Source organism: Oncorhynchus keta, chromosome 3 (assembly GCF_023373465.1).
Source record: "Oncorhynchus keta strain PuntledgeMale-10-30-2019 chromosome 3, Oket_V2, whole genome shotgun sequence".
Taxonomy (NCBI): Eukaryota; Metazoa; Chordata; class Actinopteri; order Salmoniformes; family Salmonidae; genus Oncorhynchus; species Oncorhynchus keta.
In genome coordinates, this window is record NC_068423.1 from 7,263,206 (window position 1) to 7,277,186 (window position 13,981).

Below are 13,981 nucleotides of genomic sequence, written 5' to 3' on the forward strand. Positions count from 1 at the left end.
AGAAAGCTCTGCTGTTGAGACCGCTTTATGTAGGCCAGTATGGGGGCACGGTTTGTGGGCACCACTTGTCGCCGTAATAGTGCAATTAATGTATTGTTTAGTGTTGTGTAGTGTCTTTGCTGGCATGCATCTAAAAAAATTGGGGGGAGTTTACCCCACCAAGATTTACATGCTAAAATCGCCACTGCCCTGTAGGCACCTTCAACTTACCAAAGGTATTATAAATTACACTTGCTGAAATTCACTTGCCTCCAACCAAATTAATTAGAATTTATCCAGGCCATTTTATTTTATTATTTGAAGTGAATTTGTATGTGTATAGGTACAGTATAGTGTACGTGAATATACGACCTCATATACCCACCACGGTGATGTTGAAGGCATAGAGCAGGTCAAAGGGCAGTGCAGCCACCAGATCAACAAAGAACCAGGTGGTGGCGTAGTGGATGCAAATGGAGCGTGCCTCGTACACCACCTGACCCGACGTGCTCACAAAGGATGTTCGGAAGTTCAGGATGATGTCTGTGAATGGAGTGGGTATGAAATAAGTGATGAGGTTCCAAGATAGCTAAATGTTTGCTTAGTGGTCACAGAAATGTTTCAGTCATGGTAGCATAGTGGTCACCCAACCCTTGGGGAAAACCCTGTGCATGCTTTTGCTCCAGTCCTGCACGACAGCACCTAATTCAACGTATATCTCACCAAGAGGTGTTGTCGTTTCTGGCTGGAGCAAAAGACTGCACACCCAAGTTTTTCAGGACCAGCATCCGACCTGGGTTCAAATACTACTCAAGTATTTCAATTCATTTCACATTCATTTCAAAGTAAGTATTTGGATATTTTTCTTAAAAATAGTTGAATATTGGAAATACACTTGGAAAGTATTTGTATGTATTTGAAAATACTAAAATACAGAGACAAGGGTATTTCCAAATACGCATATTTCAATATTCCATGCATTTGAACCCAGGTCTGTTTGGTCCTATGGTATTTGAAATATACTTGGAAACAATTGTTGAAAATAGTTTAAAATATTATTTATAGGAAATCATTTGAAAATACTTTAAAAAAATTAAAATAGAAGTAATCCAGCCAAATAATTTGAAAATAATTAAATACAGAGAAAATACGTATTTAAAATACAAATACTTAAATAAGAATGTATTTGAACCAAGGTCTTAGTCTGACCAGGACACATACTATCTATCTTGGAAATGTATCTACTACAGGAGAAACACTGGATCAGATGAATATACTGGACATAACAGTTAATACAGTTAAGACTAAGAGAACAGCAAACCATAATTAAGCCAAATCCTGACGTGATTATTTCCAATCTCTTGCCTCCTATTCCCTAGATCCCAGATATCCTACAGCCTATAGAGTATCTCCATGGTGATGTCGTTGATGTTGGTGGAGCAGGTGGCTGCTTTCAGCTCCTATTTCCTATCCCTTATCTCCTACAACTAAACCTCCTATCTCCTCCTATCCTTTGATCTTATCCCCTTATTTCATAAGAACATCTCAATGACTGTGTGGTTTTTGATGGAGAAGCATCCAACGTCCTATTCCTTATCTCCTACAACCTTTCCATCTCCTATACCTTTCCTTTCGTTTTCTTCCTTACTCTCCCATCCAGGATGGAAGAGCATTTCCTCAACAATGTCGTTAACAGCGATGGCACGTCCCATTTCATATTCCTTACTTCCTACATCCTTCAACCTACCTCCTACCTCCTACCTCCTATTCCCTTACTCCGCCCATCTCCTCACCCAGGATGAAGAGCATCTCCACGGCGATGTCGCTGACGATGGTGGCGCGGGCGGCCGTGTCCAGCTCGTCGTAAGGCGTGAAGCAGACGTTGTAGGGCACGGTGACCGCCACATAGAAGGTGGCCAGGAGGATCATCCAGTCCCATAATGCCTTGGATATGCTGTAGTGAAGCAGGATGAAGCGGGACTTCTGCACCGCCGCTACCTTATACTCCGGGAGGGACGAGGGCTTCTCAAACATGTTCTGAGGGGGAGAGAGAGAGCGAGAGAGCGGGAGAGAGAGATGTGTTGGTAGAATGATTAAAGGATGAATGGGATTGTGTGTGAAGGGAGGTGCTGAATAAGTTCTTGACCAAAACAGTCACCCACTTGGGCCAGTTTCTCAAGTTCCTCCGTTTCTCATTGTTTCTGCTACACATCATGAATGCAAAAAGTATCACATTTGTCCATCAGTGCCCTATCAAAAAACGAGGTCCTCCGATCAAGATGACTTCCTGTGAGGGAGGAAGTGAGGCGACGATGAAGGGGAAACGACCAACTACGCCACACAGCATCAGAATGACATGCATGATTTCAACTCTTCCTTCAACATCCCCCCCATCCAAAAGTCATCAGCTATTTCTCGCCCAAGTGTATTTCTCAACTTTTCTCATCTCGTCTCATTAAAGACAAATGAGAGAAGTGCCGATTCGACTGAACTTCGCCATAAAAATTTGAAATAGCACTTATTCATTCCCCCCTCGTTAGAATTTTTGATTGAGAAAGCTAATCATGGGTGAGATATATTATAATACCATAGCGAATCAGAGTGTCCATCCGGGGTTGGCATAATGACAGCGCAGATCTGACTATTGGACGTTATAGCCATAACAATGTTGAGGAGACATTAAGTAAAGCTATTACTTTGGACAGAAATGAAAGAGGGGTGAAGGGAAACAGAAAAGGCTAAATGGATCAAGGACTCCAACCACCCAACCCACAGCCTGTTCACCTCACTATCATCTAGAAGGCGGAGACAGTACAGGTGCATCCAAGCTGGGACCGAGAAATGCTTCTATCTCCAGGCCATCCGACTGTTAAACCGTCATCACTAGCTGGCCTACTATACCCTATACCCCTATACCCTAGAGACCTCTTGCCCTATGTACATAAAGTCATTGAACACTGGTCACTATAATAATGTATTCAGTATATACAGTATAATATATATATAGTGTGTGTACACACCTTTTCCATTTATATACTGTCCATACTGTCTACACACACTATATATATTCAATTCATACAGTATAATATTTATATATATAGCGTGTGTGTAGACAGTATGGTCAGTATATAAATGGAAAATGTGTGTACAGCAGTAGTTATATAGGATGAAACATGACTAGAACAGTGTATACCTATAAAGTGGGTAAAACAGTATGTATACATTATTATAGTGACCAGTGTTCAATGACTTCATTGCTTGTTCAGATATTTCGTATAATTTCATTTATTTGTTACTTTCTGGAATATGTGCGTATTGTTTTTTTTTTGGGGGGGGGGGGGTGTCAGCCTGGGTAATTAAGTATGAGATGTAATTTCCCTAGTATGTGTCCGGGAGGCGGCGAGCACCGTTGTGCTGCTGTGTAATCTTCTTAATGAGGCTCCTCGGGATGGATAGCCCTTACGTGGGGAAATAATTGGGGGAGTGAGGGAATTGTGGTCACACAAAAAAAGGAGGGAGAGGAGGAGAGAGGTGTAATTATAACATTCTCAATTTTGTATGTGTGTGGGGAATAGTAAACGAAACAAACATTTTGCTAGTCCCCACAAGGTCAAATGCTATTTCTAGGGGGTTTAGGGTTAAGCTTAGAACTAGTGTTAGGGTTATAATTAGGTTAGGGTTAGGAGCTAAGGTTAGTTTTAGGGTTAGGTAAAATAGGATTGTGAATGGGACTGAATTGTGTGTCCCCACAAGGTTCGTTATACAAAACCGTGTGTGTGTGTGTGTGTGTGTGTGTGTGTGTGTGTGTGTGTGCCAAAATTGGGATCAATTAGGAATTTCTTCATCTAAATTCAATTCAACCCAAGAATTTAAATTTGCATTGGACACACCTCAGAGGCAGCAGAATTTGTATATAATTTCATTCACAGCAATTCAAAGAAATTCAACAGATGTGAAATAAAGTCATTCCTTTGACATATATTTTACAAAAAACGTATGTCACATAATTCAAAAAAATATACAGATACCATTTCAAATATGAACTTGATTATAACTCAGCTGTCAAACATTTTTTTGTGATGAGATGTTAGATTGTTCTCTTCCATTCTGGAGTCTTTGATTTGATCTAATGCATTCTGGGAAATGTATTTTTTCTAATATGTAAGTGAAATTTGAATTATTATAGACAACCTACAAAATTATACAATAATATTTATAATTTTAGGCAAATGAGTTTAAAAAAATGTAATATTTCAACCATATGTTATACATATACATGGTTATACATGATGTAAGTCGCTCTGGATAAGAGCGTCTGCTAAATGACTTAAATGTAATGTAAATGTCAACATCTACATTTGTATAGGGATGTGTCTACATACAGTACATAATAGCCATTTGAATAGCCATTACCCATTTCATTTTCATTGAATAGAAGTTAATTAAAATTAAAATTCTTTAATTAAAATTCTGTTTCCTGTGAGGTGTAGTCAATTCAAATTCAAGAATTCAATTGAAATTAAAGGACACTTCGCAAGTCCATTCAGAATTGACCCCAACCCTGGTGAGTGCGTGCGTTGTAAATGTCGTAATTGTCCCCAAACCATCACCTCTTGACCCATAATGACAGGCTCCTCTCGATTGTGAAAATGTGCAATATAAAGGGAAGAAGAAAAAGGGGACACTGTACAGTTACAATGACCATGTGTTATTTCCCACTTGTTTCGACTGCTGGGATGTTTCCCCCACTTCAATTAAGAAGCTGAATGGCACTGAGGCAAATCCAAAGAAAAGCCAAGCTGATTTAATGTTTTTTTTTTAGCGAATGAGTCAGGGACGTCAGCGAACGCTGGGACTTCTTTTTTAATTTGGCTCACATTACATCACCGAGGTCGGGTCAATCCATCCTTCCGACAGCCAACAGAGCACGTCCTCGTGTTGATGAGAGGCGACAAAGCCCGCTGCGGGCACCAAGTGTTGCTAAATCTCCCTGCAGCAACAGCTGATCTTTGTACTTCATCAAGCTTCACCCAGGCAACCTTAACGCGTATATCCCCCAGCATGCTTTGAGCTGAGAAAAACAAACCATGACACAGACAGATCATGGTCTCCCATCTTTTCTTGATCAGGTAGCCCTGTCTGTGACTTCAAAATCAGTGTCAGCCCGTTTGTTTCTCTCGTTATATCTCGCTTGTAACACAGAAAGACAGACTTTCTCTCGAGCAGAATACAGCACAGAGTAAAGGTCCAACCAGCTGAAATTGCTGAAATAACAGCATGGTTACTGTTAGATTTGACCACAGTAGACGGACGTACAACGACCAACTCCACATTGTTGCTTCATCATCTCCCTCTTGAACATTCCACAACAACCTGCTCACATATAAAAAGCAGGTCAAGACTGGTGGACTCATTGGAAACTGGGTTACAGTAGATTATATAAACCAGGGGGGACTAGAATTACACACTCCCAACCCCATAGGGAGATAGAAAAAGAGAGTGGAAGAGGCAACGAGAGGACAGAAATGAGAAATACTTAGCTGAATCAGGTGTTTTATAGAGTAGTTCTGGAACAAAACCCTGAACACCCAGTAACTCTCCAGGAGGAGGGTTAGCCAACCCTGACACAATCGATTCCTTGCCTCCTTAAAACCCACAGAAAGACGAATTGAGATAGATAGTTATTCCCAACTCCCCTGAACAAACAGCCTAAATATAGGAATTGGGGGTAATCATTGTGTATTTTAGGGCACTGAGATGCTTTGCAGTTATCCCACACTTTTCTCTGAAGTTACAGCGTCAATCCTTCAACAGCCTGTTCTCTCTTCTCTCACACATAGGTGTTCCTGCCTTCCTGGACTGGTGCTACAAATAGTGAGCTATTCACAGCACGACCAACTGCTAACAGGGAAGAAATGAAAGGGTGGAGGGGGGGGGGTACTGATATACACTACCGTTCAAAAGTTTGGGGTCACTTAGAAATGTCCTTGTTTTTGAAAGAAAAGCACTTTTTTTGTCCATTAAAATAACATCAAGTTGATCAGAAATACAGTGTAGCCTTTGTTAATGTTGTAAATGACTATTGTAGCTGGAAACGGTGGATTTTGTTATGGGATATCTACATAGGTGTACTGAGGCCCATTATCAGCAACCATCACTCATGTATTCCAATGGCACGCTGTGTTAGTTAATCCAAGTTTATAATTTTAAAAGGCTAATTGATCATTAGTAAACCCTTTTGCAATTATGTTAGCACAGCTGAAAAGTGTTATTCTGATTAAAGAAGCAATAAAACTGTCCTTCTTTAGACTAATTTATTACTCGTCGCCAAACCCACTGGCTACAGGTTATCTATCTACAAGTCTCTGCTAGGTAAAGCCCCGCCTCATCTCAGCTCACTGGTCACCATAGCAGCACCCACTCGTAGCACGCGCTCCAGCAGGTATATCTCACTGGTCACCCCCAAAGCCAATTCCTCCTTTGGTCGTCTTTCCTTCCAGTTCTCTGCTGCCCATTACTGGAACGAATTGCAAAAATCTCTGAAGCTGGAGACTCACATCTCCCTCACGAGCTTTAAGCACCAGCTGTCAGAGCAGTTTACAGATCACTGCACCTGTACTTAGCCTATCTGTAAACAGCCCATCTATCTACCTACCTCATCCCCATACTGGTATTTATTTATTTTGCTCCTTTGCACCCCAGTATCTCTACCTGCACATTCATCTTCAGTCGATCTACCATTCCAGTGTTTAATTGCTATATTGTAATTACTTCACCACCATGGCCTATTTATTTCCTTAACTTACCTAATTTGCACTCACTGTATATAGACTTTTTGTTTTCTTTTGTTCTACTGTATTATTGACTGTATGTTTTGTTTATTCCATGTGTAACTCTGTGTTGTTGTATGTGTCGAATTGCTACTCTTTATCTTGGCTAGGTCGCAGTTGCAAATGAGAACTTGTTCTCAACTAGCTTACCTGGTTAAATAAAGGTGATATAAAAAAAATAGTTGAGTGGCCTAGCCAGTCTCCAGATCTCAACCCCATAGAAAATCTTTGGAGGGAGTTGAAAGTCCGTGTTGCCCAGCAACAGCCCCAAAACATCACTGCTCTAGAGGAGATCTGCATGGAGGAATGGGCCAAAATACCAGCAACAGTGTGTGAAAACCTTGTGAAGACTTACAGAAAATGTTTCACCTCTGTCATTGCCAACAAAGGGTATATAACACAGTATTGAGATAAACTTTTGTTATTGACCAAATACTTATTTTCCACAATAATTTGCAAATAAATTCATTAAAAATCCTACAATGTGATTTTCTGGATTTTTTTCTTCTCATTTTGTCTGTCATAGTTGAAGTGTACCTATGATGGAAATTACAGGCCTCGTCTTTTTTAAGTGGGAGAACTTGCACAATTTGTGGCTGACTAAATACTTTTTTTGCCCCACTGTATCACATTCACATAAGCATTCAGACCCTTCACTCAGTACTTTGTTGAAGCATCTTTGGCAGCTATTACAGCCTCGAGTCTTGTTAGGTATGATGCTACAAGTTTAGCACACCTGTATTTGGGGAGTTCCTCCCATTCTTCTCTGCAGATCCTCTCAAGTTGGATGGGGAGCGTTGCTGCACAGCTAATTCAGGTCTTTCCATAGATGTTCATTTGGGTTCAAGTCCGGGCTTTGGCTGAGCCACTTGTCCCAAAGCCACTCCTAATATATATAATAATATATATGCCATTTAGCAGACGCTTTTATCCAAAGCGACTTACAGTCATGTGTGCATACATTCTACGTATGGGTGGTCCCGGGAATCGAACCCACTACCCTGGCATTACAAGCGCCATGCTCTACCAACTGAGCTAAGCTGAGCTCCTGTGTTGTCTTGTCTGTGTGCTTAAGGTTGTTGTCCTGTTGGAAGGTGAACCTTCGCCCCCCAGTCAGAGGTCCTGAGCGCTCTGGAGCAGGTTTTAATCAAGGATCTCTCCGTACTTTGCCTCGATCCTGACTTGTCTCTCAGTCTCTGTCACTGAAAAACATCCCCACAGAATGATGTTGCCTCCAGCATGCTTCACCGTATAGACAGTGCCAGGTTTCCTTCAGTCGTGACGCTTGGCATTCAAAGTTCAATCTTGGTTTCATCAGACCAGAGAATCTTGTTACTCATGAGCGGCTTTAGGTTCCTTTTGGCAAACCCCAAGCAGGCTGTTATGTGCTTTTTACTGAGGAGTGGCTTCCGTCTGGCCACTCTACCATAAAGGCCAGATTGGTGGAGTGCTGCAGAGATGGTTGTCCATCAACTCTAGAGCTCTGTTAGAGTGACCATGGGTTCTTGGTCACCTCCCTGACCAAGGCCCTTCTCCCCGGTGTCTCATTTTGGCCAGGCGGCTAGGCTAGCTCTAGGAGGAGTCTTGGTGGTTTCAAACTTGAGACCAATGTGTTCTTTGGGGACCTTCAATGCCTTGACACGATCCTGTCTTGGAGCTCTACGGACAATTCCTTCAACCTCATGGCATGGTTTTTGCTCTGACATGCACTGTCAACTGTGGAACCTTATATAGATGGGTGTGTGTTTCCAAATCATGTCCAATCAATTTAATTTACCACAGGGGGACTCCAATCAAATTGCAAAAACATCCCAAGGATGATCAATGGAAACAGGATGCACCTTGCTCAATTTCGTGTCTCATAGCAAAGAGTCTGAATACTTATGTTAATAAGGTTTTTTGTTTTTAATACATTTGCAACCATCTCAACCGACCTCTTTTCCCTTTGTCATTACGGGGTATTGTGTGTAGATTGCTGAGGATTTTTATTTATTTAATCCATTTTAGAATAAGGCAATAGCATAACAAAATGTGGGAAAAGTCAAGGGATCTGAATACTTTCCGAAGGCACTGTATATACAGTACCAGTCTTGGACACACCTACTCATTCCAGGGGTTTCTTTGTTTTTACTATTTTCTACATTGTGGAATAGTAGTGGAGACATCAAAACTATGATATAATACATACGGAATCATGTAGTAACAAAAACATTTTTTATATTTGAGATTCTTCAAAGTAGCCACCCTTTGCCTTGAGGACAGCTTGCACACTCTTGGCATTCTCTCAACCAGCTTCATGAGGTAGTCACCTGGAATGCATTTCAATTAACAGGTGTACCTTGTTAAAAGTAAATTTGTGGAATTTCTTACCTCCTTAATGCTTTTGAGCCAATCAGTTGTGCTGTGACAAGGTAGGGTTGGTATACAGACGATAGCCTATTTGGTAAAATACGAAGTCCATATGATGGCCAGAACAGCTCAAATAAGCAAAGAGAAAAAACTGTCCATCATTACTTTAATTAAGACATGAAGGTCAGTCAATACGGAACATTTCAAGAACTTTTAAAGTTTCTTCAAGTACAGTCGCAAAAACCATCAAGCGCTATGATGAAACTTGCTCTCATGAGGACAGATACAGGAAAGGAAGACCAAGCGTTACACCTGCTGGGGAGAAAAAGTTCATTAGAGTTACCAGACTCAGAAATTGCAGAGCAAATAAATGCTTCAGATTTCAAGTAACAGACATCTCAGCATCAACTGTTCAGAGGAGACTGTGTGAATCAGGCCTTCGTGGTCGAATTGCTGCAAAGAAACCACTACTAAAGGACATCAATAAGAAGAAGAGACTTGCTTGGGCCAAGAAACATGATCAATGGATATTAGACCGGTGGAAATCTGTCCTTTGGTCTGATGAGTCCAAATTTGAGATTTCTGCTACCAACCGCTGTCTTTGTGAGACACAGAGTAGGTGAACAGATGATCTCCGCATATGTGGTTCCCACCTTGAAGCATAGAGGTGTGATGGTGTGGGGGTGCTTTGCTGGTAACACTGTCAGTGATTTATTTAGAATTCAAGGCACACTAAACAAGCATGGCTACCACAGCATTCTGCAACGACATCCCATCTGATTTGGGTTTGGTGGGACTATCATTTGTTTTTCAACAGGACAATGATCCAAAACACACATACAGGCTGTGTAATGACTATTTGACCAAGAAGGAGAGTGATGGAGTGCTGTATCAGATGACCTGGCCTCCATAATCACCCGACATCAGCCCAATTGAGGTGGTTTGGGATGAGTTGGACCGCAGAGTGAAGGAAAAGCAGCCAACAAGTTCTCAACATATGTGGGAACTCCTTCAAGACTGTTGGAGAAGCATTCCAGGTGAAGCTGGTTGAGAGAATGCCAAGAGTGTGCAAAGCTGTCATCAAGGGTGGCTACTTTGAAGAATCTCAAATATTAAATATATTTAGATTTGTTTCACACTTCTTTGGTTACTACATGATTCCATAATAATGGTCTGGGGCTGTTTTTTTAATGGTTTGGGCTAGGGCCCTTAGTTCCAGTGAAGGCAAATAACGCTACAGCATACAAGACATTCTAGATGATTCTGTGCTTCCAACTTTGTGGCAACGGTTTGGGAAAGGTCCTTTCCTGTTTCAGCATGACAATACCCCTGTGCACAAAGCGAGGTCCATACATAAATGGTTTGTCGAGATCTGTGTGGATGAACTTGACTGGCCTGCAAAGAGCGCTGACCGCAACCCCATCAAACACCTTTGGGCTGAGTTCGAACACTGATTGCGAGGGACTTTCTTCCAGTGTTCCAACATGTACTGGAAAGCATTCCCAGAAGAGTAGTATAGCAGCAAAGGGGGGAACCAACTCCATATTAATGCCCATGATTTTGGAATGAGATGTTCGACAAGCATGTGTGCCCATACTTTTGGTCATGTAGAGTACACAAAACGTTAAGAACACATGCTCTTTCCATGACATAGACTGACCAGGTGAATCCAGGTGAAAGCTATGATACCTTATTTATGCCACTTGTTAAATCCACTTCAATCAGTGTAGATGAAGTGGAAGAGACAGGTTAAATAATTGAGACATTGATTGTGTATTGTGTATTGATTGTGCATTTTTGTCCCGCCCAGTTGTATCATTGCACTCTGATGCAAAACGCAGCTCTGGGTGTACTTTAAGACCGCGTAGAAGCCTCAGAGCGATCGGGTAGGCTGTTTTCCAGTTTCAACCGGCTGGATTTTAGGACCTCACAGACACCACCACAGCGTGCGGACAGGCTGTGTGAAGCCAAAGCTTCTGAAAGGCTGGCGTATTGGACCAGCATGGGAGAGATGAACCGAGGCAGCTGCTGTCTGTGTTGTTATTTTTCTCAGAGTTGTAAAAGCAAGGAGAGCAGAAGCTGGCTTCTCCTTAGTTGACTGATCTAGCTGGCAAGATAACTGTTTTTTGACAGAAAAATAAATGTTTATTCCCAGTGCTGAGCTAGTAGTGTAACTGACATTCTATGTTAGCTAATGTTTCATCCCCTCTCGACTGAAGTGAATGAACACCTAGCAGCTAGTTAGCTAGCTAGCAGCTACCACAGCCAGTTCAGCTCTAGCTAGCCTCTAGCTATCTGTCAGGTAGCAGCATCTGTCACGTCTACTCCTGCTCCTCCCCTCCGGTGTTTGACGTCGCGGGTTTACTGACCACTGGTCCTGGGAATCATCATTACGTACACCTGGCTTTCATCATTACGTGAACCTGTGCTTCATCATTAAGCACACCTGGACTCCATTACCTCACTCATTACCTCCCCTTTATCTGGCACTCCTTTAGGTTCTTTCCCCATGCAGTATTGTTTCTGTTTTCATGTCTAGACCCTACTCTTATGTTGTACCATTCCATGTTATATTAAACTTACTACCTTCTTCTCATCTCCCAGCGTCTATGTTACAGTATCTAACAGCTGTTGGAAATGTTTTATTGCCTTTGTTTTGTCCTGTTTCAGTCAATTTGATGATGCACCATTGTATCATTAGAAAGTAGAGCTATCCAAATGTTGGCTAATTCTAGCTAGCTCCCTAAATGTAGCTATTATTTTTGCCTCAATCACACTAGACCTGAATGAAACGATGAAATCAGCGACCAAACGATTGAAGACTGATATTCTGACATTTATAGGACAAGCAAGAAGCTTTAAAGATTGAAACTTTTTAAAGGAAGTCTGATAAACCTCTAAAGTCGATTTCCAAACTGTATCAAGGGTTGATAGAGGCTTTGCCCGACACAAAACCTAGGAGACGCTATTGACGATGATGAATGGATACAGATATGTTAGAATGCCCATTCATGTTCATATAATCTCAGACATAAATTTCTGCAGTTTAAGACCATCCATAGAACATACTATATGCCAGTGAAACTGAATATCATGCACACAGAAATGTTATTCTTCTGCTGGAGGTGTAAAACATAAACAGGGACATATTTGCATATGCTATGGTCTTGTGAAGGCGAGCTGAATTCTAACAAAGAGTATGTTCTTCTATCTTAGCATGTCTGCAGATTCTTCCTTCTCCCTGTTTTTGTTTGCTTGGAAAAGTTGATAGTGGAGACTTATTAGGTTACAGTTTATTCTGATAGGTAAAGTGGTAAAGAAATGCATTACAATTTCTTCTAATCCTTCCACAATAGATGGAAGAAATGTCAAGGTATGTGTCACTAGATTTGATTTACTATAAGATTAAGGGTATACTGTGCACCTTTCATAAGGTTGTGATGTCTTATATGGAATACAGTACAGCAAAAGGAGTCTGTATTGAAAACATGCCCACACCAGGGGAGATACAGTTCCTATTTAGGAAATCCCTAGCTCCTGGGCTGCTCAGTCCTGGCCCTGGGGGTCTGCCGTACTGTCGTTGTAACTCTGGCCTTTGCCTAACACACATGAAACCAATAATGAATATTTAGTCTGGTTAAGATTTGATAAAGACAAAGACAATCAAAAGTCTTTGTAAGACATTTGTAAGAGTTGTTCATTTGTTAGGCTATTGGTTGAAGGTGCAACAAAATATTATTGAATTATCATTGATCTAGTTCAGTCTTATCAATCGCTAAAACATATTTTTAAATGATCTCTTACTTGTTGACTGGGCATTTATGTGTACTTTATGTTGTTCTAAATAGAGACGGTTCGACGGGCCATGGGTCATATTAGATTGTGTAGAAATGCAGGAAGTTAGCTTAAAATACCCAGACCCCCCACCAGGTTATGTCCCCCGCCCACTTCTAAAACCAAAGTTGCGCCCCTGGTAGTAGGAGTTTGTGTGAAGAACTGCAACACTGCTGTGTTTTTCACGCTCAGCAGTTTCCCGTGTGTATCAAGAATGGTCCACCAGTATGCATGTACAGTTGAAGTCGGAAGTTTACATACACCTTTGCCAAATACATTTAAACTCAGTTTTTCACAATTCCTGACATTTAATCCTAGTAAAAATTCCCTGTCTTAGGTCAGTTAGGATCACCACTTTGTTTTAAGAATGTGAAATGTCAGAATAATAGTAGAGACTAGTACTTTAACTTCCTGACTGTTTTCTTGTGATGTTGCTTCAATATATCCACGTAATTTTCCTACCTCATGACGCCATCTAATTTGTGAAGTGCACCAGTCCCTCCTGCAGCAAAGCACCCCCACAACATGATGCTGCCAACCCCGTGCTTCACGGTTGGGATGGTGTTCTTCGGCTTGCAAGCCTCCCCCTTTTCCCTCCTAACATAACAATGGTCACATAACGATGGCGGTTTTGGAGCAGTGGCTTCTTCCTTGCTGAGCGGCCTTTCAGGTTATGTCGATATAGGACTCGTTTTTACTGTGGATATAGACACTTTGGTTTCCTCCAGCATCTTCACAAGGTCCTTTGCTGTTGTTCTGGGATTGATTTGCACTTTTGGCACCAAAGTGCATTCATCTCTAGGAGACAGAAAGCGTCTCCTTCCTGAGCGGTATGACGGCTGCGTGGTCCCATGGTGTTTATACTTGCGCACTATTGTTTGTACAGATGAACGTGGTACCTTCAGGCGTTTGGAAATTGCTCCCAAGGGTGAATCTTGTTTGTGACTTGTTTGTGTCTACAATTATTTTCTGAGGTCTTGGCTGATTTC

General features: G+C 41.5%; 1 protein-coding gene across 1 annotated transcript in view; it reads right to left on the bottom strand.

Annotated features, from left to right (window-relative positions):
- The window catches only part of LOC118364619 (potassium voltage-gated channel subfamily H member 4-like), a 65,968-nt gene that overhangs the window by 26,016 nt on the left and 25,971 nt on the right, over window positions 1–13,981 (bottom strand). The window contains exons 5-6 of the mRNA XM_035746324.2: window positions 1,773–2,016; window positions 365–522 (exon numbers count right to left, since the gene is read on the bottom strand). Of these exons, the coding sequence (XP_035602217.2) occupies window positions 365–522; window positions 1,773–2,016 (402 nt within the window). The remainder of the gene's footprint in view (window positions 1–364; window positions 523–1,772; window positions 2,017–13,981) is intronic.